This window comes from Podarcis cretensis (genome assembly GCF_951804945.1).
Source record: "Podarcis cretensis genome assembly, chromosome: 4".
In the NCBI taxonomy this organism is placed as follows: Eukaryota; Metazoa; Chordata; class Lepidosauria; order Squamata; family Lacertidae; genus Podarcis; species Podarcis cretensis.
In genome coordinates, this window is record NC_137173.1 from 54335001 (window position 1) to 54362107 (window position 27107).

At 40.3% G+C, this 27107-nt stretch overlaps 2 protein-coding genes across 3 annotated transcripts in view; one reads left to right on the forward strand and one right to left on the reverse strand.

Annotated features, from left to right (window-relative positions):
* KCNE2 (potassium voltage-gated channel subfamily E regulatory subunit 2) overlaps nucleotides 1–21531 on the forward strand; it is a 221928-nt gene extending 200397 nt beyond the window's left edge. The window contains exon 3 of the mRNA XM_079974988.1: nucleotides 20832–21531. The gene's annotated coding sequence lies outside the window, so the exon portion shown is untranslated. The remainder of the gene's footprint in view (nucleotides 1–20831) is intronic.
* The window catches only part of RUNX1 (RUNX family transcription factor 1), a 186465-nt gene that overhangs the window by 30847 nt on the left and 128511 nt on the right, over nucleotides 1–27107 (reverse strand). The window contains exons 5-6 of one of the 2 annotated variants that reach the window (XM_079974925.1): nucleotides 23947–24051; nucleotides 10157–10348 (exon numbers count right to left, since the gene is read on the reverse strand). In XM_079974925.1, the coding sequence (XP_079831051.1) occupies nucleotides 10157–10348; nucleotides 23947–24051 (297 nt within the window). The remainder of the gene's footprint in view (nucleotides 1–10156; nucleotides 10349–23946; nucleotides 24052–27107) is intronic. The other variant, XM_079974926.1, reaches the window with a different exon arrangement.

Genomic DNA, 27107 nt, shown 5'->3' on the forward strand with positions numbered 1-27107 from the left:
TTCAGTGAGCATTTGCCTTTAAGGTGTTCTTCTTTATTAATTTTTTTTGTATTTACCATGGGAGGTAATTCAAGCTCTGCTAACAAGCTATGAAGTGTTCTGCCAACGTGGAGATTACAGGCTTTTAAAAAAAAGAATTCAATGGAGAGTAAAACTGGATTTGTCAGTGAAAGACTAAGAGAGATTTTATTTACCGGAGTTTTGCAACACGCACCTTTAATCTTCGTAACAACTGGGTTATTCATGGGCCCATACTATGCTTCAAAAGCCAATAAAAAAGAACATCAATATCACTAGCATAAGGTCTCAACTATGATGTGTCCACAGTTCAGAGTGCGTCTGAAGTCTTGTATAAGAAGCATACCTGCTTCTGCTTGTATTTTACACAATAAATAAAACTCACCTGGCTTTCTTATTCTACACTAAAGAGCCCAAGTAATATATTCTGGGCTGGATCCAGACAAACTTAGCTGAACTTACGGTAGGTCCCAGTGAAATCAATGGCACGCACATCATGACTTCCGCATCCTATTGATTTCAGTGTGATCCAAGTTCAATTAGCCTTAGTTCCAATCCAACTCACAACTCCTTTAATCCCCCCCACCGTGTAAGAGTAGTGAGACCATAGATCTCATTGGCCCAAAGTTTCCCAGTGAGCTTCATGAACCACCTCCTTGGTCTAAGTCCAACGTATGAATTCTGGAAAGGAAGGAGCATTGCACTTTCTGCAGTGTATTACAAGGACTTCGTGAGCCAGGGCTACACCCACTCCTCTGAATTAATTAAGTGCTCAGAACTGTCAAAATGATAAGTGGCAGGCAGGTGAAATACAACCTCCTATTTCTCGGTGCAACTGAAGTGAGGGAGCAAAACAAAGCAGCAGCCCCTTCCCCTCTTGGTCAAGTCATGCCAAACTAAAATTCAACTTTGAGTTTAGAAGGGAGCCTGGATGGTATAGCACTATGCAGCCTAATCTCTTGATATCTTTAAGCTGCAATTTTAAGAATTCTTAAAAGGAGGAATGTTCCCATTGAGCAGGTAACTCTGTTAAAGGCAGTGGTGATGAATATCACTTAATTTTTTAAAAATTCTGTTGTTAGGGGCTATTATAATCTACAGTGGTTGTTAAGTGGCACTTTATTTAGACAGGTAGGATACTACAGTGGTTAAGAATCACAGAATCATAGAACTGTAGAATTGGAAGGGACCCCCAAGGGGTCATCTAGTCCACCCCTCAGCAAGGCAGGAATCTCAACTAAAGCATCCATGAAAGATGGCCATCCAACCTCTGCTCAAAAACCTCAAGACTACCACTGTCAAACAGCTCTTACTGTCAAAAAGTTCTTCCTGATGTTCAGTCACAATCTCCTTTTTTGTGACTTGAATCCATTGGTTTGGGCCCTACCCTCCAGAGCAGGAGAAAACAAACTCGCTCCATCTTCCATGTGGCAGCCCTTGAGATTTTTGAAGATGGGTACTATATCTCCTATTTTCCAATCTAAACATACCCAACTCCCTCAACCATTCCTCATAAGGCTTGGTTTCCAGACCCTTGTTCTTCTAGGTTGCCCTCCTCTGCACACATTCCAGCTTGTCAATATCCTTCTTAAATTGTGACGCCCAGAACTAGACACAGGATTTCAGGTGTCTAGAGCAGACTAAAGCAGTACTACTACTTCTCTTGATCTGGACACTATACTTCTGTTGAGGCAGCTTAGAATAGCATTAGCTTTTTTGCTGCTGCATCACACTGTTGACTCATGTTAAGCTTGTGGTCCACTAAGACACCTGGATCCTTTTCACATGTACTGCTAGTAAGCCAGGTGTCCATCTTATATTGGTGCAGCTGGTTTTTCTGGTGACTTCTTTTTCAGTGTATCTGAAGAAGTGTGCATGTACATAAAAGCTTATACCCAGAACAAACTTAGTTGGTCTCTAAGGTGCTACCGGACAATTTTTTAATTTATTTATTTATTTATTTATTTCGAGAAAGAAATGGTTGGTGTTCAAACTATCCAGTATCTGCATCTGTTGAGCCTTTAAGATAGAATGTAGGAGCCGTAAGCCAATATTCAAATGAGACTTTGAGATTTTCTCAGTGCTCATTTATCTATAGGACAATGGCTTTGTGATGCAAACATGCCTTCCTAACTGCAGATTACAACTTATTAGTTTCCTGCAGCAATTGGCTTTTCTGTCATCAGCATTCTGCAAATCAACTAATTAGTAGGCAAACAATCCTATGATAATTTGCTAGACTCTTAAAACAGGATATTATCTCTCTGACCTGTGAAAAGATAATCCCTTGTGTTGGAGAATTCTCTTCTCACCTTATTGCCAAACAATTAATTTAGTTTTCTGCAGCTGATTAAGTGTAATAGTCTAGGCAGGAAACAGCGCTATTGTACCTTGCCAAAGATCTGTCAGATGAGCACACATGAATATACCAGAATGGCTCAAAGAAGAAAAAGCATGGCAAAACATTTTCTAACTATTACTTCTGTGTCCATATAGCAAAGATGTTCTGCTAAGAATCTGAAGTGAAGAAGCATTCACTGATCTAGTAATGTTTACTACCTTTTAAACACAGACAGAAATAAGTTATTTACTGTCCTAGTAGGAATAAACTGAAAGAGACTACTGTTAATTTATTGTAAAAATTATGTGAAGTGTTTCTAATGAATAGGAAGGAATAGCTTCTTTGTGTATTATATTGATCCAAAGTGGCCTGTAATTAATATTATCAACATTCTGACCCTAACATGGAAGTGACTTGTTTCTATTAGATCAGCATTTCACATAAGTACCCTGATCCAAGAAGAATGTATTCCAGTAAAAAAAAAAACAACAACAACCCAACAACCTATGGGCCTGTTGTTATGCCAAGTCACTAACAGCAACAATCATTTGTTTCAGTGGAATGAGGCAGGAAAGGGGAAGAAGTTTCCCAGGGTCAGCCTCCCACTCCTCTAAAAGGTGCTTCCATCACCTGTAAAGCAGACAGAAGAAGAGAGTCTCATCTTTAAAATGCAAAAATAAAAAATGGTGTTGTGGTTATTCCAAGGAGAAGAGAAAAAAGTGGGAAATCTGTAGTCATCCAGATGTTGTTTGGCTACAACTCCCACAATCTCTGATCACTGGCCATGCTGGCTAGAGCTGAAAGGAGGAGGTCTAATAATGGTTGTATAGGTTCCTCTGGAATACTGTAACATAACTATTCATCTGGAACAGAAAGTAAGCATAACAGGTTTTTTAAACTATGTGTTTTAAAAAAAGATTCCACACTGAAAATACAAATTTCAGTGCCCTAAAAATAATATGATAATTGTGTCTGAATTTTTCACACATTCTGTTTTTGAGCATTTCATTAAAACCCACAAAAAAACCTAGTGAAATAGATCAAGCTATGGAAACAATGCTATCTACAATTCCTTGTGGTCAACCACACCAGTGTGTTTCTTCAGCTCATGGGAACTATGATAAAGATGGATGTTTTCAAGAAATGATTATGACAGCATAGGAGACCTTGAAGATATCTCTTTAAACAAAGCTTTTTTCACCTGGGAAGCAATGAAAAAAATATTACTGCAAAGTTTAAACATTCCTGCCTTTTCCAAAGAAATGATCAAATAATCTGCCTTCTTGTGTTACAAAATGCAGTTTTGGTTACTTTTGTCCTTGTAAGCATGTTTTGGTCAATATAATTGGTCACAAGCCTTTTAAAAGGCTTACTTTAGGTGTGAAAATATCCAGAGACATTTCTTTTAACTTAAGTATTGTTGTTGTTTTTAGGGGATGGAGGAAACTGATTTTCTCAATTTTTTAGCAGTACATAAAATCTTTTACATAATGCAACCAGGATCCAAATAATTGCATAACTAATGCTGCAAGAACAGGGGAATTTGGGACTTATGTTTCCTGAACAGCAGTCTTCATGGTGTATGGCAAACCAATTTGAAACTGACAGGAAATCTCAAGAAGAGTTTAAGATGTGGCATAGAGATTCTAAATGGGTCATGGAGAAATAAAACAATTGACACATACTTTAGGTAAATGATTTGCGTCCTGGCTTCCATTTTACAGGGCCTGTCAGTATTTTTTGGAGAGATTCAATTGCATACTGGAAATTTAGGTTTGTACAATTAAAGTAGATTAAAGCACTCTGTCAACCCTGTGCTTTTTGAAGTTAGGAAACCAATAGGGAAATGCACTGAAAAGTTTGGGATGAACAAATGATTAATGGAAAGACATATAAGAACTGTGTAAGCAAATCAGGATGAATACTTATTGTCATATAACCTCTGCACAAGTGCTCAATAGATACTGGATGCTGTCTATCCTCAGCGTAGGTTTTGTGTGAGCAAATTAGGATGGATGCTCAGTAAACAGGCTGTTTGGAAGACTCCCACATCAATCAAATAATAGCAAAAAGAAATGCAATGTTCACACACTCAAGATATGTAAAACTTCGTGAAATCAAATAGACAACACATCAAACTCTCCACAGACTGGAAGCCAGTGTGCTGCAATGGTTAGACCTGGGAGACCAGGTGTCAAATCTCTAGTCAGTCATGAGGCTCAATGAATGACCTCAAGCCAGTTACTCATTCTCAGGCTACCTTACCTCACAAGATTGTTGTGAAGATAAAATGGGGAGGGAAGGAAATGTCTATGTCACCCTAAAGTCCTTGCAGGAAAGGTGGAATAAAAATGTAACAAATAATCACCATCCCAAGCACATTTTATTACAATGACCTAGACTACTTTCTAGGAAAGATAGCAGAGGGTAATTAGTAAGGAGGTAGAATGATTGCCTCTTGATTCCTCATACACCCAAGAGCATCTTGCCATTATGCGCTTTATATCTTTTACAAATTCCCATATGCTTGAACCATAAAACAAAAGATTACATTGCAATAACCCATCGTAAACATAGCAAATTTGTTCTAGTGCCCCCTTTTCAGAAATATATACTTTCTTCCAGTTCAAGAGGGTGGTATAAACAAGAAATGTTATGATTAATCTTATGAGCTTTTATGCTGTCAAATAAATACTTAAGAAGATGGAGCACATGGCAATGCAACATCATGACCGCTATGACCACTGCTCAAGCATTACCAGCTCTTCCAGGACATTAATAATGGTACAGGAGCAGGGGTTGGCACTCTCATCCTAGAAATAGTTACCCATTGCCAGAAGTAATGCAGCAAAGCACCAAACAAAATTGGAAGAGGAAGAATAGGAGAAAACTAGATGGAGGGCTTGCCTAGAGGAACCTTATAAGAGAAGACCTTTTGAGCACTATCAGTGAAGCTATACGTATATAACAATAAGATTGCAACTGGAAGACGGCAACACATACAAATCCTTTCCTTACTTGGCTACTACTGGATAGCACACTAGCTTTATTGAACTGAGACTGTGCATACTGCATCCAATGTGCTCTGCATCCAGACCATTACTGCCTGAGCTTACTACAACAGTAGTAAATATGCCAGAGACTTACTGAACTAAAATGCTTAGATTGGACTGTACCAACAACAATACTAGTGTGATGCCAAAATATATGACATTATGGTAGTTTTCTGCTGTGTATGTACGAGTTGTTCTTTGTTTTTATAAATTTGTAATTTGTTTATGTATACTATTTAATAGAATTTTTAATACAAAGGAGTTAAAAGTATTACTAGGGCTAGTTTCTAAATATCACAAGTACAGGTCATAAATAAGCACCTGAGAGATATTTGTGTATGTTTAAAAGGGCTGAAATATTTTCATACCACTAAGCTACTGTTTACTCCACCCATGAAAGGGAGAAAGGAATTAACTTCCTATTTTTATCAGGTTTCATATTTCAAACAAAAAGCAGTTTCTATGATGAAAGCAACTCCAGGCAGGCTAGTGCCCATAAATTGCTTTAATAGACTCCTTGATTTCTTTCATATATATATATATATGTAAGAAGGAAAATACACCTGTCCATTTAGAAGTTCAAAACCTATGCCTTCACAGGGGTGAAGGGGAATAACTATGCTTTCAAGTTCAAAAAGAAAACTATTCAGTGTATAAGTACTGATGCAATTCTGCAAGCAGATATTTATATAGAGGAAAATAATTGTCATAGATGGAAGCTTTTATGGAGGTACTGGCACAGAAGTTGAATAAAGCCAATCAACCCAAGAGTAATCCCTACAATCTCATGAAGTACACGCTCTATTCTTTGTGAGAGAGTCAGCAAGCCCTAACTGAAAGGCAGTAGCATAAAATCCAGCCCAAACAGAATGGGAACGAGGTATAGCCGCACCATGGGGAGGAGGGTATATACTCAGGCAGAAGAACTATCTGATAGTAAGAGCTATTCGACAGTAGAACAAAGTGGAGAGTTGTGGACTCTTCATCCTTGGAGGTTTTTAAGCCGTGTGTCTTGGGTGCTTTAGCTGAGATTCCTGCATTGCAGGGGTTTGGACTAGATGGCCCTTGGAATCTCTTCCAACTCTATGACACATTAGCAACTGAAGTGTTATAGGGTTAACTTGTACACGGTTTGCTCTTTTTCTCAATTTGGGTTGAAGTTGCGGGGGACGGGAATGCATTGAAGTGCAGCATTTAATAAGAAACGATAGATATGGATTGTGGCTATTGTTGTGTGTGCACTGTTTCCTAAACCAGTGGTGGGAATTGCTGTTCTCCAGTACAGGGGATCTTGCCTATATTTTATTTGCTTTAAGTACACTCTAATTTGAGTTCACTGTATTTGTCTTATGGCTTTTAAGTCTCTTAGTTATAGGCTTTCAAATGTTTTGTCCACAACAAAAATGGGAAAGAAATGTGCCTTATGACAAGCAAATCCTAAATTCCAACACAGAGTCCAAACAAAATACAAAACCATGGTAGGTTAAACTAAATCTTGTTTCCTTTAATATCTGAACCAAAGCCTACTGATAAAACATGGTTTGTTTAAGTTCAGCAAACCAGTGTCTGAAACCAAAATTTGAAGCTTGTTTGCAAACCAGAGTTTACATCTGAGTCACTGTGAATCCATCTGAATTCAGTGCTGAGAATATGGGAAACAAAAACAACTCTAAATCATGGTTTGCCTGCTTCATGTCTACTGTTCGCATAACATGGTTTCATATTAAATCTGAACCCAGTGAAATGAACACAACTAAGCATTACTAAGCATTAAAATGACAATATATTAAAAAAAATGATTTTCACCTGTGGAAATACAAACAATTTTGCATCATGTCCAGTAGACTGTGAGTCTGCAGGGATGAATTTTACTTCTTTTCTTTTTAAAACATCTTGTTGTTTTAGTTCTGAATACATTAATATGAGTACTACTACAACGGGTACTAATAATGATAATAAATAGACCACACCACTGAACTCTGTTAAAATGCAAGGACACACTTGATTTAAAACAAGTGAATTGTTCTGTTCAAAAACTGTTCAAAGTATTTATTACTAAACTGGAAAATAAACATTAGCTTTCTAAGAAAGGGTCATATGTCATTCATCCTAATTTCAGACATGCTTAATTATGCGTGTAAAATATACCTTTTTAAAATACCTTTGAAAAATATACATTAGAGGGTATTTAATCAAGTCCTTCAAGCACTTAATTCCAGCTACTTTCATGATGATAGATAGTTGCAAAGCAAGATATTTAAAAAGCAAAAAACAAAACAAAACCAAAAACCCAAGACAGGATTGTTTTAATTTGTTTACACTATGTGGTCTGGAATTATAGCTGGAGCCAAGCTTCAGAGATAGCTCCCAGCAAAATATAAGCTAAAAATGCACTCTGCTATCTTTAAAGCATGCCCTGATCCCAATCAAGGTACACAGAAGTAAATTTCATTGCCATCAGCAAGACTTATTAAACATGCTAAGGGCTGGAGAGGTCCTATTAAAAACAGCTTGTGTTTGCTCTGTAACAAATGGCTTAAGTGTTACAGTTGAAGGTACTGTTCCCCAACATGGTATCCTGTAGATGTTTTGAACTGCAGCTCCCATCATCCCTGACCATTGGACTATGCTGTCTGGGACTGGTGAAAGCGGTAGACCAAAACATCTGGAAAGCACCAGGCCGTGAAGACTGTTTTAGGGCAATACAACCATATGTCAGGAGTGCTCTGATGGTGTTTCCTGCTTGGCAGGGGGTTGGACTCGATGGCCCTTGTGGTCTCTTCCAACTCTATGATTCTATGATTCTATGATTCTACTTAGGAAGACGCTCTGCTGGATCCCATGTGATTCACATCTGAGTAAACATATACAGAATTAGACTGTATATGTGTGATAGCTGTGTGGTAGCTTTATCTATCTTTAGTCGCCATGCAAAGACTTTACTTTCTGCCCTTTCCTTTTGGCCATTAACTTGAAGGGTGGCATTGCAGCCTCTTTTACTGGAATGGAATGCGTAAATTCTGCCCTTTATCTAGTTATTGTTATTAAATATTCTAAATTGGTTTTATTGTAAGTCACTTTGGATCACTCTGTGAAAAGAGCAACTATATATATAGTTCCGGCTCCTCTCAGGTGGGCGCCATTGCCATTATAAGAGAATATCTTCTGTTTAAAAATATATATGGCTGAAATTTTACTACTCTCGTATATACTGGAATAAACAGTAGATTCAGTTTTTAGAGTAACTTAGGGCTTTCACCTAATGCTGTGCCTGACTGCCTTTTCTAGCATTTTTCTATAGTTCTACAGCACTTGGAGTCTGTATACATAACCAGCCACTCCAACATCATCTTATGAAAGCAGGAGTCTGAACTAGGCTGAAAGATAACTTGCAAACATGCAACAAGGAGTGAGTGTTGCTTAATAACACAAGGTCAGTCTGGAGAATTTTGTGATTAAATAAATTAGTTCCTGGTTTATCACAGGGCAGTCTTAGGGTGTTCTGCTGTTCCTGCAATACAGTTGACGACATACAGATTAGTGCCTCTGTATATCACTTTAATTATTTTTTTAGAGGTCAGAATAGTTAAGGGATGAAATCATTATACTGATATATACATTTTTGTACATATTCTTTGGTTGGAGAACCAGAAGTGCAAATGTCAAAGGGTAGCTGCATTGTGGTTTGCATATTGCATCAGGAACTGTGGATTCAGAACCAAAATTCTCCCCCATCCCTACATGGAGAGGAAAGTGGGATCACCCAGGAAACAAGCTCAGTGTGATGTGTGGAAATGGTATCTGAATATCCCTTTGAGCTGGTACTGACGACTGCTGTTAGTGCCTTGAAATTCATGGCAACACCACTCATACAATTTACTCAAAAGTAGAACAACTGAACTCCTATGATCAAAGGATACAAATATATATCACATAATGAATCATAGAATCACAGAATTTAGAGTTGGAAGTTCATACTCTGATACATTTATACTGTGTATGAACTTGCAATAAAAGTCTGATGGCTGCTTGCTTTTCTCAGAGAGAAGAAGCCACCAGGAAGGAAATTTGCAATGGAGAAGCAGTGGACTGGGGAGTAGTTTCCACTCCTTCTCTGCTCTAATAGCTCCTTTTCCTAGGGAAAAGCAGCATCAAACTTTCGTTGCATGAAACATGGACACGCATTCTAAGCTGCAAAGCATGTGCCTCACTGCTATGCATATATTGTAGCCAGGATCGGCCGAGCCATGCGGCAAGATCTTCACTCATCCCTTCTTCCCTGGTGGGGAGGGAAATGCCATTTTGTGGTTCTCCTCAGGTGCCAAAATATTTTGAGCCGGCCCTATTTGTAGGATCATTGTTGAGTTGATTATAATGCTGTTAATTGGCTGGAGGAATCCCACAGTAGTGTGCAATCAGAGAAATGAATGAGCATTTGTTTTGGGAGAAAGACTCTGCCTAGTTTCTTCTACACTGTTCTTCACCAAAGCTTTTCCACAGTTGTTTTGAACCTTACGTCAAACTCAACCTTTCCCACATTGTCTGCTTGCAATTGCTGTCCTCTTTCACCAGCAGCACTAGTGCTAGATGTGCCAGATGAAACCCACTGGGAGGGGGGTTGGGGAAACTGTCCCAAAGTGCCATCCTATACAACAGATCAAGCCAACCATGATTCCAATGGCCAATGGATGACCGTCTCCTTGATGCTCAGGGTGGAGTGAGGGGAGGAAGTTCAGGTACTTACCCTGAATCTGGCTCTGAGGCTGAGGGTTAAAAGCAGTGGTGTGGTTCAAGGAAGCTCTTGGGTTAGGAGTGGGGGCTGGGTGGTGTGGGCTGACCCTTATGGCTGTGCGACGCAACTGCTCCAATTCGCTCAGACGCTCTGAAAAGGACAAACTCCCAGGCTTTGTCTGCTCGTCTAGTTTCTGACGGTGTCCTATTGCGGGGAAGGGGAAAGAAGATGAGAACAATATCTGACTGACACATAGCAGAATCTGTTGCCGTGTATGCACCCTATTACTATGGTCAGAAAGTCAACAGGATCTATATTGCAGGGTAGTCTAGCCAACGTCGAGACCTTCAGATATTGTTGGATTCAAACTCCTATCGGCCCCAGCCAATTTGGCCAATGGTCAGGGATGCTGGGAGTTGTAGTCCCACAACATCTGGAGGGTACATCATCAGCTACCCCTGAAATATTTACTACAAATATGAAGGGCTCAACTCAACTAAAACCCGATTGGTTTCAATAGGATCTGAATATTTACGTGGATTGGAACTAAGATCTTCAACACACACCACAATGTTGTTTATGTACACGCAACTGCAGTTTGCTCATGTTCTACATAATTATTACACTGTCAGGGAATGCAGACCCAGAGAGCATGGGAAGATGCCATATGCCTGGTCAGATAACTCATCCAACTAGTCAATGCAGTCTTACTCATCACGTGCTCCCTGATATTTTTTTAAACCAGAGATGGCAAGGACTGAAACTGAGACCTTCTGTCTACAGAGCAATGACTGAAGACTAATGAGTAAAGGCATCCTGTCTTGTCTTCCTAAGCTCAGAAAGATTATAGTACAGTTCAGCCCTCTGTTAACTTCCTTCATGGATCCTGAGGAACATCAGAGGGGCCAGAGGTTGCCTCTTGGTAGAAGCTGCTCTATGCCCATGGGACAATGTGCTTGTGGGAAATCCAACTTGGAGGTATGTACTTATTGTATGCGGTACGCGGGTGGCGCTGTGCGTTAAACCACAGAGCCTAGGGCTTGCCGATCAGAAGGTCGGCGGTTCGAATCTCTGCAACGGGGTGAGAACCCGTTGTTCGGTCCCTGCTCCTGCCAACCTAGCAGTTTGAAAGCATGAAGTGCAAGTAGATAAATAGGAACCACTCCGGCGGGAAGGTAAACAGCGTTTCCGTGCGCTGCTTTGGTTTGCCAGACGCGGCTTAGTCATGCTGGCCACATGACCTGGAAGCTGTATGCCGGCTTCCTCGGCCAGTAAAGCGAGATAAGCGCCTCAACCCCAGAGTCGTCCGCGACTGGACATAATGGTCAGGGGTCCCTTTACCTTTACCTTTACTTATTGCAGTGTAAAAAAAAACATATTTGTTGAACATTTCCACTTTCCTTATTGGTGAGTGATTCATCTCTGTACCAGTGCAGTTAGACAATATCCTAGCAGCACTCAGGAAAAGGAGCTGGTGCTGGAATGATGCACGCATACTGTCACACTTGGGATGGGGTGAACATATCAGCTGACATCAAGAGACTCACAAAAGGCAGGACATTAGCAAATCTTCTACCCAAATATGGAATTCTTTCCCCCTTGCTCTATATCTTTCAACCAATTCCTTTTTATTTTGTCTGAAAAGAGTGAAAACGGCTGTATCTCTGATGCTGCTAAGCCTTAAAAAAAAAAAAAAAATCACTCCTTTCCCTAAACTGCTTCTATTTACTTACTGCAATGAGTAAGTCTTCCTTTTGAAGGAATTCTTCTTCTTTAGGAGATAGCCCCTGCAGTTTTAGTGATGGAAACTCTTACAGAAAGGAAACTCTCCAAACACATCACATAGACTGATGTGTGTGCTGTGGGCAACAAAATCCACAACAAAAGCCTCTTGCATCTCATTCTTTTGTTCCTTGAGGTATCAAATAAACTCTGAACACATAATTGCCATTTATTTTCACCTGAGGTGGGTCATCAAATGAATATCTAGCCCTGCCTGAAAAAGTCAGACGTGTGTCTCCTGCTCTACAGAACACTATTCCACACAGCCCTGAAAGCATTTTCATGAGGACACTGGACTTTTTTTTTTTTAAGGAGAGTTCTAAGAGGAAAACACACACTTAAAAGTAGTGCCTAGTAGCTAAAATTAAATTTTATAACTTGTGCTGATGTTCCAAATCTGAGCAACTCGTCTCTTCTTCCTCCTGCCAGATCCTTTGGCACAGCTCACTGTGTCTCGGATTCCACACTGAGTTATAAATTATCACAGGAATGGAAAGGGGAGGGGAGCCCAGGACTTGAGAAGTGATTGTATCTTTTACACCCACTCCACTCCACTTCCCTCCTGCTCTTGTTAAAAAGATAAAAAGACAAATACTTTTATCTAATACTTTTTTATAGTTCAAATGCAAAAGCCTTTCTTTCATTTGTCAGTAATGCAAATTCAAACTTGGATTCAAGACACTCGGCTCAAATGCAAACACTTGGAGTCGTGCAAGCTGTGTACATATGTAAAATGTCATCGACGTGGTGATTATTTTCAGCCTCGTGGCTTGAACGCCTTGAGGTCAGAATCTTGATTCCAGAGTAACGCCTGGCAGATCTAACAATACATATAAGATACAGTTGTCATTAGAAGTTCAGTTCAGAACTATTTATGCATCCAATTTAACACGTCTGTGAGATGCCTTCCTTTCATATTTTCGTCAGTTGTTATTCTGTGTGGTTTTCAGCATGACTTTGAGGACTGTTATTTTTCTGGCAAGATGTTTAATGATAATAATAAAAAAATCTACTGAAATCTATTAGAATAATACATGTAATTAATTAAATGGTCAGTAGACGTGGTTGTTGTCTTTTTATAGCACCGATTGTTGCCAATTCTCTTCATGTTAGATTAGAACCACTTCATGCTACAGAAAAGCACTTGTTTGTGAATGTTGTGATCAATGAAGAGTCTAGGTCCTCTACACAGGATCACTCATGCTGGTTCTTTTGGGTTTTTTGCACATGAACAAGAGATTGGCTGCAGGTTATTAGCCTGCAAATGAAATAAAGAAATAAATCCACATGGTCATCCTCACATGTGACATCTGCACATCATTTTCATCACACATCATATTTCTGCATAGGATGTTGAATACACATGATGCAGTCCAGTAGATACTAATTTTCTTGCAGTTACCAGTGCTTCCAAGAGTTAAAGCAGTTCCCTTTTTGATAGCAATTAAGGGGTAAGATCTAACTTAGTGTGTGAAAAAAAAACCCCATTCATTCATATGGATCTGCAAAATTATAACGAATGAAGTGGCTGTATGTATGTGAATAGTTAACACCTACAAAATGAAAGATATTAGCAACTACATTCCAAGTATTACTTAAGAGCCCAAACTTAGGAGCCCCCGTTTCAAACCATCATGAATCTATGAATCTGGGGGCCTGGTTTTTGCCCAGTGACACATTTTCAGCCTGACCTACAGCAAAGGATTGTCACAAGCTTAAACTAGGGTTGGGCCAGATGGACCTTTGTGGCCCTTCTAACTCTACAATTCTATGTTTCTACTGAATCTACGTACAACGTTTTCCACATATGAAGCAATGAATCATTTTAATTAATTGATCCTCACAAAAACAGAATGTGAATTTAAAACTGAAACAAAGTGTCAGTGGGTTAAGTAATATTTCTCACGTCATCCTATATTTTATCAACATGCAATGTAATCCTGTACATGTTTCCTCAGAAACAACCCATACTGTTTAATGGAACTTACTTCCAAGCAAGTGTGTAACGGATCACAGCCTAAACAAAATGTTTCACATTAATGAAAGAAGCCTTAGGGTGGATGGGGCTGGAAATATATTCCTTGGTATACTTTTTAATCCAAATGCACCATAATCTAATGACGCTGAGATGATGATGATCATGATGATCATGATGATAAGAATTTTTTTTTGAATTTTAGTACAAAATGTCATATCTTGCTTTTTATGCAAACCTATGCCTTTACCATAAACTCCAAATCAATATTTTCCACAGCTGCCTTTATTTTGCTGTCCCCAAGTCCAACAGGCAAATAAGCAGCATTTGGGGATTGCAGGCTTCTCCATTGAACAACAGGAGTCTTGACCCATGACAATGAACAGCATGCATAGATGAGGGAGAAATATTGCACCATCATCCTTATTCTCAGCTCCTTTACTCATTCAGCATCACTTCTGGAAAAGCCTCCACATAAACAAACTAGGTGTGCAGAACTTTCAGAGGGGTAGACATGTCAGTCTAGTCCAGCAAAAACAAGAGTCTTATTTATAACACGCAATTGGGAATCCTTAAAAAGGCAGGTTCTCTAATGAGGCACAGGATACCAGGTGTCATGTGGAATACACATGCCAACCCCTAAAACTGATCACTCTTATCAGGGCCGGATTTAGGTTTGATGAGGCCCTAAGCTACTGAAAGTAATGGGGCCCTTTATATGTCCAGCTGTCCTTTGTCAACAACAAATTGTCGCTGCTTTTTGTGTTTAATATATGCTATATGGTAATTTATGGATCTAACAGGTATCTAAAGCCATTTGCACGTAACAAAATGTGTATTTTATCAAAATAATTGTTGAACTGAAATACAATTAAGAAGTATATTAATAGTGAAATAATTATTAAGCTCAACCTGTATGTAGGTTTTATTTTATTTGTTTTTTATCTTATTTTTTTGGAAATGTACATCCAATTGTTTTTTTCATTTAAATTTTTTTGGGGACCCAAGAGAGTGGGGCCCTAAGCTATAGCTTGTTTAGCTTATACGTAAATCTGGCACTGATTGTTATGTGTGAAGGGTCCTGGAGGTGTACACCCAAGTTGTGGATACACACGTTTCTGTACACAGAAACGTGTAATTTCCTTGTTTAGAAAAAGTGGCTTACTTCATAAGTTCTTGTTTGGAGATAAGCCTGCCCACTGAAGTACCATATTGGCCTGAATATAAGCCGCACTTTCCCCACAAATTCCGACTGTGAAAAGTTAAAGTGCGGCTTATTATTATTTATTTATTTACGGCTATTAGCCCATAAAATATGTACAAACATAAAAGCACAAAAGCATAAAAACCAATACATCTAACAACAGAAGGAGAACACCACAATGCAAGGGTGGGTCATTGAGCAGTGACAAATAACAAGTTGGGGCCCGGAAAGTGCGGCTTAAATTTGTGACCTTACAAAAATTGGCTTTTACAGGACTTCTGGTGAGGCAAGATGGCGGGTGCCACGGCAGCACGTAGCTCCTAGGACCACCAGCACAACACAATTTTAAGGGAGCGGCTTATATTAGGGTACTGTAGTTTTTTCTCTTACCCCCCCCCCATGAATTTTAAAGATAAGGCTTATTTGCTGGTGCGGCTTATATTTGGGCCAATACGTAAAAGCAATGTAAAACAGGCACATAGGAATTCTTTTTAAAAGAACTTTTAAAGCGAAGACTAATGCCAGCCAGAATGTGAAGGCTTTAGGAAAAACCTTCCTTTATTTACATGTTCTATCTTCCAGCACTCACCAAAAACAAGTTTGTTTGAGGACATGCAAAAGCAAAGTAAGTGTGGAAGAAGCAGTCTGTTAAGAAAAGACTTAAATGAGGAGAGCCAGATGTCTCAAGGGAAGGGTGCTGCTTTCCTTGCTCCTCATACATTAAACTTGTGCTTCAGAGTTTGCAAAGGGGACCATTACTGCCATAGAAAAAAATTAATCTGGCAAAAAGCATTGAGAATTTCTCCCCTCAGCTCTGATTGGCTGGTGATTCTGGAGTGCCTTTTCAATCGCCTTTGGTGTGAAGCATGCTTGCTAGCATCACTTGAGGGGTTCTTTTCGTAATAAATGTATTCCTTTTACCAGAGCATTAGAAAAAGCGTGCCTCATAGGAGCCAACCCCTATGGGCTGAAGTCTCTTTGCCCCCCCCCCCAATAAAATATTCAAGAGGCATTGCCATTCAAATAGTGCACAGCATCATGTGATTGATTATGCAGAGCGGGGCTCACCTAACTAAGTATATTTGGCATTTCTGAATCTCTCTTTCCACCTCTATCTTCTGAGACAAATAGGGACTGTTTAAGTCTCCTGGGCAGAATCTGTATTCATTTTGCCATATTGTGCCTAGTGCTGCATTGACATTAGAGATACTTGAAGATTTTGCTTGAACCCCATTTTAAAGCAAGCTGACCTGATTTACACTTCTCAGACTAATATGTGGAACAGAATACAGGTATTTTACAGTTTTTGCACTTCTCTGAATTTTGAGACAGATTTTAGATTTCAGCTTTAAAAACGTACCAAAATGCATACAAAAATGTTTATTTTAAATTTAAAGGTGTTCAAAGATAATGTTAAGATACTGCATACAAAAATAATGTATATCTTGGTACATTTTTTTGGGGGGGGGAACCCTGTAGATTAATTCAGAAACAGGATGAAATTGATTTATGAACACATGAAATTAAAAATCTGATTTGTCCATCCCTAGTGGACACAAAGTAAATGTTAAACAGCAATAGTAGCAATAGAATATTGACAACATTCATGAGCAAGAATTCCACACAATAATTTAACTTAGCTTTAAGAAAGTTTTAAAATCTTTACAGCCCTTCTCAATCTATGTGTACAGTTAGCAGCATTCTGCATGCAGAATGGGCTTCTGTGTATACTGCTTGATTTTCTTCACAAACTGCTGGCAAACAGCTGCCCCACCTATGGAAGTCTGTCTTTACATGCAAAACAGAATCTCTGGATCATGGCCACTGAAGTGAGTCACTATAGTAAATTTGTAACGGGGTGTTCCCAGAAATATAATGAACCCATTTCATTTCCAAACTGTCTTTCGAGAGTTAAAAACAGCCACTAGTAACTAAAGCGACTCACTCTACCAATGAAAAGGCCCTCTATGCCATTGCTCATGCCCTGAGTCATCAAAACTTTGCTTAACAAATGGGGTGGTGGAAGGAAAAGTGGATTTTCCCTTGCTTGAATGTTTACTCTTACAACGTGAACCAAAATAACCCACTTGTGATAAAATGAGCAACTCCCCCTGCCTCTGAAATAAACATCTCTGCATGTCAAAACTGGAATGGCTTAGTATCCCCCCCCTTTAACTTCCTTAACAGTCTCTCCATTGTACTAACAGTTTGTTACATACAAGTATTCTTGCAGTTCCCTGCACCCTCTCATGTCGTCCATGGTGCTGCATAGTCTTACGCATGCTATGCTGTTCGCTTCCTCCTTTTCCTCTGCAGCTTGCAAAGAGATATAGTAAGCTACTATATAGTGCTTTGCATGCAGAGTCTCTGAGAAGTTTCCAAACTGCACACAGGCAGATTATTCTTCCCCTTGTTTTCTTTGGCTTGATGCGAACAGCACAGAATGAGTCAAACAGTATTAACTTTCAACAGTGAAGTGGTGTGGTCAACCAAAACTGTCAGCGGCTCGATCGAAAAGATACAGCCAGCAGGTAACAAAAACCAGCCCAGAATGCCACATGCATGTATGTGTAGTAGTAGTAGCAGTAGTAGGTTCAAAAGCCATAACTTTTATATTTAGCTGGCATTACTAATTTTCATTTTGTCAACACATAAACATCTTACAATTTCTGACCCATTTGTCTTAGAGGCCTATGGGATTAGTCTTTTGGAAGATGCATGTCATACATCTGAAGAACACGCAATTGCACATTCAAAGCACATGACTCCCCCCCCCCACTGAATTCTGTAAACCGTGTTGTGAACTGGCAGGATTACAGGAAGGAGGAAGAGGATCCAATTGAGGGTGAATTTGGGACTGGGAGACACCGGGGCAAACTGGGGATGGAGAAGGAAGTACTCACAGGGTGATGGAGGATAGTGAGGGGATGGCAGTCAGTGTACAGGAAGCAGCAGAAGCCATCACCAGAGCCAGAAGGGCCCCTGAGACTCAGGCTCTGAGTCATAGGGAGCAGCGGAAGGGGTGCTCTAGGAGGCTGAGGCAGGCAAGGACTCACAGCTCCCTAAGTGGCCAAGTGGGGCTAGTTAGCTCTGGGAGGCGGTGTGTGATTCCTCAGCTGGAGTAGACTCTGAACAGGTGAGGGCCGCATACCTCATCGAGCCCAGATGCTGTAATCAGCAGGCAAAGTATAAAAGGGAAGCAGAGCTGAGGGGCTGTGTCTGCTCAACTGCTCAGGTTGATGGACCTTGGCTTGAATGCTCCTGGACAACCATGGGACTGTGCTTTGGGGTTGACTTTGGACTGGGTACTGTTGACCTTGGACTGCATATTCTGGACTTTGCTGATGTGGATTGACCCTGGACCCTGTTTCCTGACTGTTGAGTTTTGGACTTGACATACTGACTTGCCGCCAGGCAGGTCCGGGGCTCAGGACACCCCACGTCACAGCGCTACAATCCCTGACATCCTTAACAAATCACAGTTCCTAGTATTCTTTGGGGGAAGTCATGCACTTTAAATGTGTGGTGCAGATCTATCCCTTCCAAAGCTTATTTCAGAGTGCTGCTGCAGCTGCCCTGTAAAGCCCTAAGTGGCCTGACCACCTGCATTCCCGTGTTCCACCATGAAGGCAAAAGAAAGAGAAATGCAAATTGAGAGGCAAAAACTAACAATAAGGTGGCGAAAATAGGTCCCCTCTGGTAGCAATCCAAGCTGTGTAATCTTATACCTTCTCTTCCCCTCCCCCACCTGCTACAACCCTTACCCATTTGCTACCACAAAGTTTCTTTGTCTGTAGTTCCTGTATTTGAGCCAGGCTGTTTACTCACTGGCTGCCAGTGAGGGAAGCACTGAGGACAGAGAAACACTCTTTCCATTCTGTGGTGCTACAGCTACCTACTCAAAATGGGAGGAGCAATTTCAGGAAAGGGCTTATGAATCTTCTTAATGCCGAGCACACACTGGAGGGGACATTATTCAAGGAGTTCAGATCTCAGTGCACAGAGGTTTGCTGCTTTTTATTTTACTGAGTCCTGCCCTTTTGATAGGAAGGGTATGTATGTGTGTGAGAGAGAGTGTGTATGTGTATGTGTATCAGTGGTTGAGAGAGGATCCCCTCTTCTCCTTGCCCAATGAACAATGCTGTCAGTTCAGATCACTGTTGGTGGGGTCTTCACATAGTGGCACTTTGTACTAACACACACACACAGCCTACAGAACTGATAATCAATTCAATGCACATACCACCACCATAACCTGCAGATGGCGGGTGCATAGTTCTTTCCCCACACCTCTCTTGGGCACCCTCAGTAGGACACATCTCTGAGTAGAAATTTGGCCATGGCTTGATTTCCATAAGGAAAAAATTAATGGATCATAGGTTTATAATTGTAGTGTTTAAAACAGGCTTCCTCAAACTCAGCTCTCCAGATGTTTTGAGACTACAATTCTCATCATCCCTGACCAGCTAGGGATCATTGGAGTTGTAGGCCAAAAAACATCTGGAGGGCCGATTTTGAGGAAGCCTAGTTTAAAACAATAAGAACATGAGAGCCCTCCTGGAGCAAACCAAAGGCTTATTCTAGTTCAACATTCTGTTCCCAAAGTGGCCAACTAGCACTACATGAGATCAGAAGTTCTCTCCCACTCATGATCCTCAGCAAATCGTATTCTGAGATAATTTGCCTCTGATATAGGGCTAGCACTAGCAGCTATTGATAGCCTTATCCTCAAATGGCAGAGAAGCATTTAAAGACACACTCAAAAGAGGGAAAATACATTATTTGTTCATTGAAAAATACAATAACTGAAATAGCCTTGGGGAAAGTAGCTAATTTAAGAATCCTTGTACGTCTACTACATTTCTTGATCTAGGTAATGATTTTCTTCAAAGAACTGGCTCATAGAAAAGCAACTTTGGTTTGTGATTCATAAGCTCACCACCATGGAAAATAACCTTTTAAGTCTTTTTGGCAAACGCTCCACCAGAATTTATTTAATGAATGCAAGTTTCAGATGCCTCTACAATGGAAAATAAAAGATATCATGAATTGAATGTTCGTTTTAGAAACCATAAAGTAAGATCTCTATCACTGCCATCCTTATTTTCTGTGTAGTTCTATATTTAGATGTGTTTCACTGAGGAAAGAAAATAGGCTGCTAATGGATAACTACTAGTGATTTCAAAATATTAGTAAGCTCAGTGTCCCTTCAGTCTTTCTTCCCCCAATATTTTAAAGCTCAAGTGCTTCCTAAAAACTACGCAGCTGGGTGTTTTTTTTTGGGGGGGGGAGTAATATTTGTTTCATAAGACTATATACTTACTACATTTAATATCTTTTATATAAGAATTGGTGGGTAACTTTTTTGGTTCTGGTCTTTATCAATCTTCCATACTGCAGAACAATTTTGACAGTTGGGTGGGTGCAACCCACCTGTCCATCACATGACAAGATGTCATATCCTTGTGTGAAAATCCACTTGGGAGTCAAAGTACAAAGTGTGTTCATTGCCAGCCCCATGCTTTGTAAGAAGCCCCATGCTGCTTTTAAAAATATGAAATCTTATAAGTTGACATTCTTGGTAGCGCAAAGCTTGGTTTGCCAAGAAGACAGCTAGCATGATGGGCCCAGAAGGGATATAATTTTACTGTGTTTCTTGGACCATCTCTCCTAATAAATCTATACCTGGTATAGAATGTATAAGAGCTCCTAGAATATATAGGTAGAAACATGCCTATTCTCTCTCTCTCTCTCTCTCTCTCTCTCTCTCTCTCTCTCTCTCTCTCACACACACACACACACACACACACAGTTGTAGCAGCACAGCAGTAGTATTAACAGGATGGATCCATACTAAGTTAATCATGCTTCATTCCAATTCAAATCAATAGAGCAAGTTGTCACGGTTTTAATGGAACTGAAGTGTGAATAACACTGTCTGGATCCAATCCAATAATTACAAGGTACATTGAGGATGTAGAGCCACTCTTTGAGACCCCACTGCTCATTTGGAGACCCTCATTTTTAGACCCGTTATTAATTTCACTCCTATGGCATTCCTGTATTTTTTAGGTAATGTCTTCAAGTGGTAGTACTAATGGGTTTATCACAGAAGAAGGGGTGTGCACATGAAAGCTATGAGGAAGTGTGCATTTCCAGGCAACAACAAGAAAAGCAGGTGTTTGTTTTATCAATGCTGTATAAGCACTGCTAGGCCAAATTCATCACTAGCTGAACCTAAAATCCAATGCTATGGATAGCTTCTGCAAGCAGGATAGCTATTGCTGAGGAAACTCTAAGAGGTGGTATAAGCATGCTGGTCAGACTGGAGCAGACCAGCTCTGGAAAAGAGAAGGGATGCTGCTACTCCTAACCCTCTTCCCTTCATCAAGGAGCTCACAACAGGTACCCAATGATGCACAGGATGTGCCTGTAGCACAACCTGTGCCGATGACGGGTCACCCATCCCTTGCCCAGTAATTATACTGTTGCTGCAAATTGAGTTTGATGGGGGCAGGTGTGAGGTGTCTCCACAAGGGCATGCATATATGCTCCAGGACTGGAAAGAAGATAGGAAATTGTTTTTAAAGGGTGGGGTAATATTACTGATTGGGGGACAGACATGTAGCTCAGTATTCGTAAGCCATTCATAATCATTCCATCCGCTTTGTCAAAAGACCAGCTCGATCAGGTACCTCCTGAACTGTGCCAGTTGGTCATTATAAAAGCTGTTTAAAAATTAGTACTTAAGTTTTATCTCCCCCTTCCTTCCCTGCCTCTTTTCCTCTCTCTCTCTCTCTCTCTCTCTGTGTGTGTGTGTGTGTGTGTGTGTTAAGATTGTAATCCTATGGACAGGGACTGTCTGGTTTTAATTGACTGTATGCAAACAACTCTGGGAGGTTTTTTTTGGCTGAGGAGCAGTGTAAAAATGCTCTAAAGAAATATAAAAATAATAAGTGACGTTGTAAGCACGAACCCATGACACTACTGCAGTCACAAACATACACATAAGTATCTAGCAGGGTTGGGGCAGGGTACTGCATGTTTAAGGCAGCTGAATATCAGGGCAATTTGCTTGGAAAATACAATGTTGCACTATGAGACTTAATTTTAAAAACATCCTCTAGATTACATATACAGTTGCGTAGTCCAAATGCAGACAAACACTTAGATGGAAACTGCATGAAAAGAAAGAGGAAATATTCATCAGTCTGAAGCTAGCAAGATGAACTAGTAAAAACGAAACCGATGAAGAACATTATATATCAAGTCTTCACAGGTCTGTTGAAGTCGGTGCCAGTGCTCTATCGGTATTACTGATTGCCATGATTTCACACAAAGGTTGTTTTTTTTTTAATGTACAGAATTGATTTGGAACTCAATCCTAACTTGCAATGCTCTCCCTCCCACGGGCACTTGTTTCTATGTTCTTTCCGTTTTGACTTCTGCTACAGCCACACTGCCTCTGCCAAATGTGCGTGTGCGTGTGGCGGGGTGGGGAATAAGAAGAAACCACAAACCTCAGCATACAAGAGGATATTTCAATACAAATATGAGTATTCTACAGTAAAGTTAATTATTGCCTTGGGCAATGAGAAGGGAACGTATTGCATTAGTTCAGCAACGAGGTGGCTTTGGGGTGGGGAATTTCCCCTCCTGAACACACTGTGCTCATGTGAGTATTTTGAATTTATCCCTGGAGATACCATATATTGTTTGCTCATTCTTAATTGTTAAAAATGGGAGGAAAAAAAATATGGCAGTCACTTGACTGAAGATCTGCGCCTCAGTGGAATAAATTCCATCTGCCTGCTTGAAGTGTTGCCTTCAAGAATTACTTGTTTTCTTAAGCTGCAAACCGGCATGAGATACAATAAGCTGCACACGAGAGCAACTGGTTGCTGTTTTTCGGCCTCCCCCACCCCTTTCACCTCTGTTCCATCTGCCAGCTTCGAGGGGAAGGGGGGGGGAGTCTGAACAGGGCTATTTTGTTTCTAAAATTAAAATTCCTAAATTCCAAAGTGAGCAAGAAATGCTGAAGAATATGCATGGTGTGTTTGAAATCCCACATCCTTTGTCAATTTCTGCATCTACTATCCCTGTTCATTCTCTTCAAAAAGGCATTTCAACTGTCTCTTTCCAAATCAATAGCCATGCAAAACAGATCCCTAGGGGAGCCCCCCTCCCTCGCAGTGAAAGTATGGTTTAAAACAGTGTAACTTCCTAGCTAACTGATTTCCCTAAACCATATAGCTAGAGATCTAAAATGCGGCCAGTCAGATTTAACAGTGAAGTTTTTACACATGTTCGCTTGGAAATAAGACCCCATTGAGTTCCATCTCCCAAAGAACTGTGTCTAGCAGGGGCAGGGAACTTTTTTCAGCCTGGGGGGCACATTTCCTTTGGGGAATCATCTGGAGGTCACACGCCAGTGAGGGAAGGCAGGGCCAGAGGCAAAAGTGGGCGGGGCAACAAATGAAAATTTCGCTTTTGTACAGTTGGCTGCACCTTCAGGAAACAAAAGGCATTTTCAGTGTTAGAAGGCACATTCTAGCCAGGCAGAAACACTCAAGGGGAGTGTGAAGCAAGGCCAGTGAAAGGAATGGCCTGGAGAGAGGAGCTCGGGCTGGGGAGGGGATTTAGTGTGGGAAATCCCAAGAGCCTGAGATAAAGGCTTGAAGGACTGCAGTTGGCCCAAGGCACCCACCCAGGTACACAGGATTACAGCCTGAGTAAATTTAATTGTAAGATCAGATTCAAAGTTTATTAAATAGAATGGTGTGCGTGTTCATTCTATTTCTGTGCCTTTAGGTTAGGACTTCATGTTATCTGAATACTTACTTCTTGGTTCTCGAGGCCCATCCACTGTGATCTTGATGGCTCTGTGGTACGTGGCTACTTGCGGAGGATTTGTGAAGACTGTGATGGTCAATGTGAAGCTCTTCCCTGAAACAGAAAAGGACACTTACTTTTACACCTGATTCATATTGGTCACCCTTGAGCTATAAAAACATCGAAAACTATTTGATGTATCGGTGAACATATTCTATTTAACTTAACTGACATGAAAGCTTGAAAGAACATTCAGATCAGCAGGTGGAGGTAGGTCCGATTGATTTTTTAAAAATAAATAAATAAAATACAGTAAATAATGTATTTCATTAAAAAGTTTCAGCAAGTTCAAAAATAAAATAAAATGCTATTGAACAGCAGGTGCCTCAGTTTCTTACACCAAATCTGTTTTGTGCTTTTTTGTGGTTTACTCCAGAAAGTCAGTTTCCTATAAATTGCAATGTTGAAAGAAAATGTTCCATTAAAAAAACAACTATATAAAAAGTTTTATTTAAAAATATACAGGGTGGAATCCAATTGTTGCCCTTGTGCTTATGGTAAGAAGGCTTTTTGATCCAGCAAATACCCCCATTAAGAAGAAAGCAGGGGAGGCAATGTTTGCTAGCTTGCACTTCCCCATACTGTCTTCCACCCTGTTCCATGCAGATAATTTTCTAGGATTTTGGGTGCTGCAGGATCAAAAGCTCTTCCATGACAACCAGGACAACAGTGGGATTCCATCCACAGAAAAGTGATCTGTGGTTACGATTTGTGGTTACAATATGGCAGAGCAAACCAAGGAAGACCCGATTTCATGTTTACAGAAGACTACCTTTTAGCCACAAACTAAATAAACCACAAGACCACAAAGGCACACACCTATATGTGTCACTTGTTGCTTACTGATAATTCTATTTGATGGACTTTTTTAATTCACTGCTTATATACTACCACATTGTTAACTGGTGTGTAGATTTGACGACAGCTATTCACACATTGCGTATGAATGGAGTCCTAGCACAGTATGCACTCAATCCAGATATAGTCATGTGAAGAGCTGAACTCAGTGGAGGTCTGTCATGCCTAACTCAAGTCTCAATCATTTCAATGGGTCTACCCTATGAAGCAGGAGTAGCGGAAGTAATAACTCCTTCAAGCCTAAAATTCAGATGGGAGTCTCTGGAGTCGATGGAAGGCTGGAAAGTGTCTAAGATAATGCTCCATCAGTTGAGGAAGGGGGTGGTGAGGGAAGGAAAGTATCTCCGCCACTGCTGTTGAAATAGTGGGAATAGTTTGCTCTTTGTTCATTTCAATTTTTAAGAGATAAAGACCTAATTTAAGACCAATTTACTAAAAACTTCCTTTGGCTTGATGCCTGGGGCAAACTGAATAAGGTTCTATGTTAGTATATTTAATCCTGTACCTGGCAAGTCTGGCAAGTCTATTCTCATTGTCTCACCGCATAAGTTACCATTTATGTAACATTTGTAAAGCCAAAGGCCCAGGCCACAGCAGCGTGCCCAGAATTTCCATCAAAATGATAAGTGCACACTGCACTGTGAACAAAAGTGCTTTATGAGATTTAGCTCATTTCTCCTTGTGGCAATAATGCGACATAGGTCTGCAATGTCATTTCCCTTTTACAAATGGTAGCAAGTAGTAGTCGCCTTTGTGCTTATGAAAAACAATTCACTGTGGCAAATTGCTGCTGGGGGTGGGGTGGGGCTGATGAGGGCTGCATTCCCCCAGGGCAAATTTGTCAAGGGGGCACATGCCAGCAATAGCTGAAATATTCTGGATTAACTAATTCTGGATAAAGACCATCCTGCTTCAGTCTTCAACATGGCTACCTCAGATTAGAACTCCCAGTCCCTATGCAGGTTTTCCGCATCTAGCAACCCTATATGGTTTGATGAGATTACACACACACATACACACACTCTCGCTCTAACCAGAATAGCTACTGAGAGTAAGCAAGTGAAAGTAATTTATTGAAGCAGGAGCCTTCCAATTTGTTATTGAACACCTTGTGAAGGGAGGGAGAGCTATCTTCCTCAAATCATAGAAGAGGGGCATTTACATTTATTTTTATTTTTAAAAAATAATTAAATAAAATGCCACTTGTTCTGGGAGTGGGGAAGTGAACACTTTTAAAAGCCATGAGAAATATGGAAGGAACAAACAGAAAGGAAGGAAGTTTGAGGGGCTGGAAGAGTGAAGCAGCTTCAGGAGGCATCAGGGGAGGCCGAGTGCGGCCTGTGGGCCAACAGGCTACCCACCTGTGAATTACAGTGTGTACATTTATTTCATATCTTTATAGACTGCTTATTACCAAAACATATAAGTGGTATACAAATGCTAGATAGCTAGATAGATAGTGTGTGTGTGTGTGCGCGCGCGCACGTGTGTGCGTGTGAGCTTTGTTAACAGGCTTAGCCATTTTCTCAACAAGGTTTCTTCAGCTGCCCACACTGTACATGGATTCCCCTGAAAAATTCTGTGACATATACTTTACCCTCACGGAGCTACAATTCCAAGCACCCTCTTAACCAACTACAGTTCCCAGGAACTGAGTGCTTTAAAATAGAGATTATGCCAAACTGGCACCCTTGCACAAAATACTGTGCGAAACTGAAAAGCGGGAGGGGAGCATTAGACCTCACACAGAGCTGTGAGGTGAATGAACATTAATGTAAACAATCAGAATAGCTTCCTGGAGTGAGGCATTTGCAACATTTCTGTTACAAAATGTAGCCAGATGTCTGTTCCCCTTCTGAGAGCCAGATTAGATGTGATGTTTGTTCTGATATGCTTGATTTTTAAGTCAAGGAAGCAGCTTTAACTTTCTGCACCCATTACAGTTGTGATCAGAATTGCCTGTCTGTGGCTGCAATTTTTAAAATCTCCCAATGGCTCCAATCAAAGCTTTCTTCCTATTGTGAATTTAAGGATGGAGGATTCAGATCTACCACATACACTGCCTATTAAAAAAAAAAACCCAGACATGCCACAGATTTTTTTATTTCTTGAAATTCAGATATGCTGCGTGATGATATTATTTCTCAAATGTTTATTAATTTCACTAATCCGCATTTAAGGCATGTGCAGCAGTCCTAATCCATGGATGTTTACTCAGAAGGAAGTGCCACCATTCAATGTAGTTTATCCCC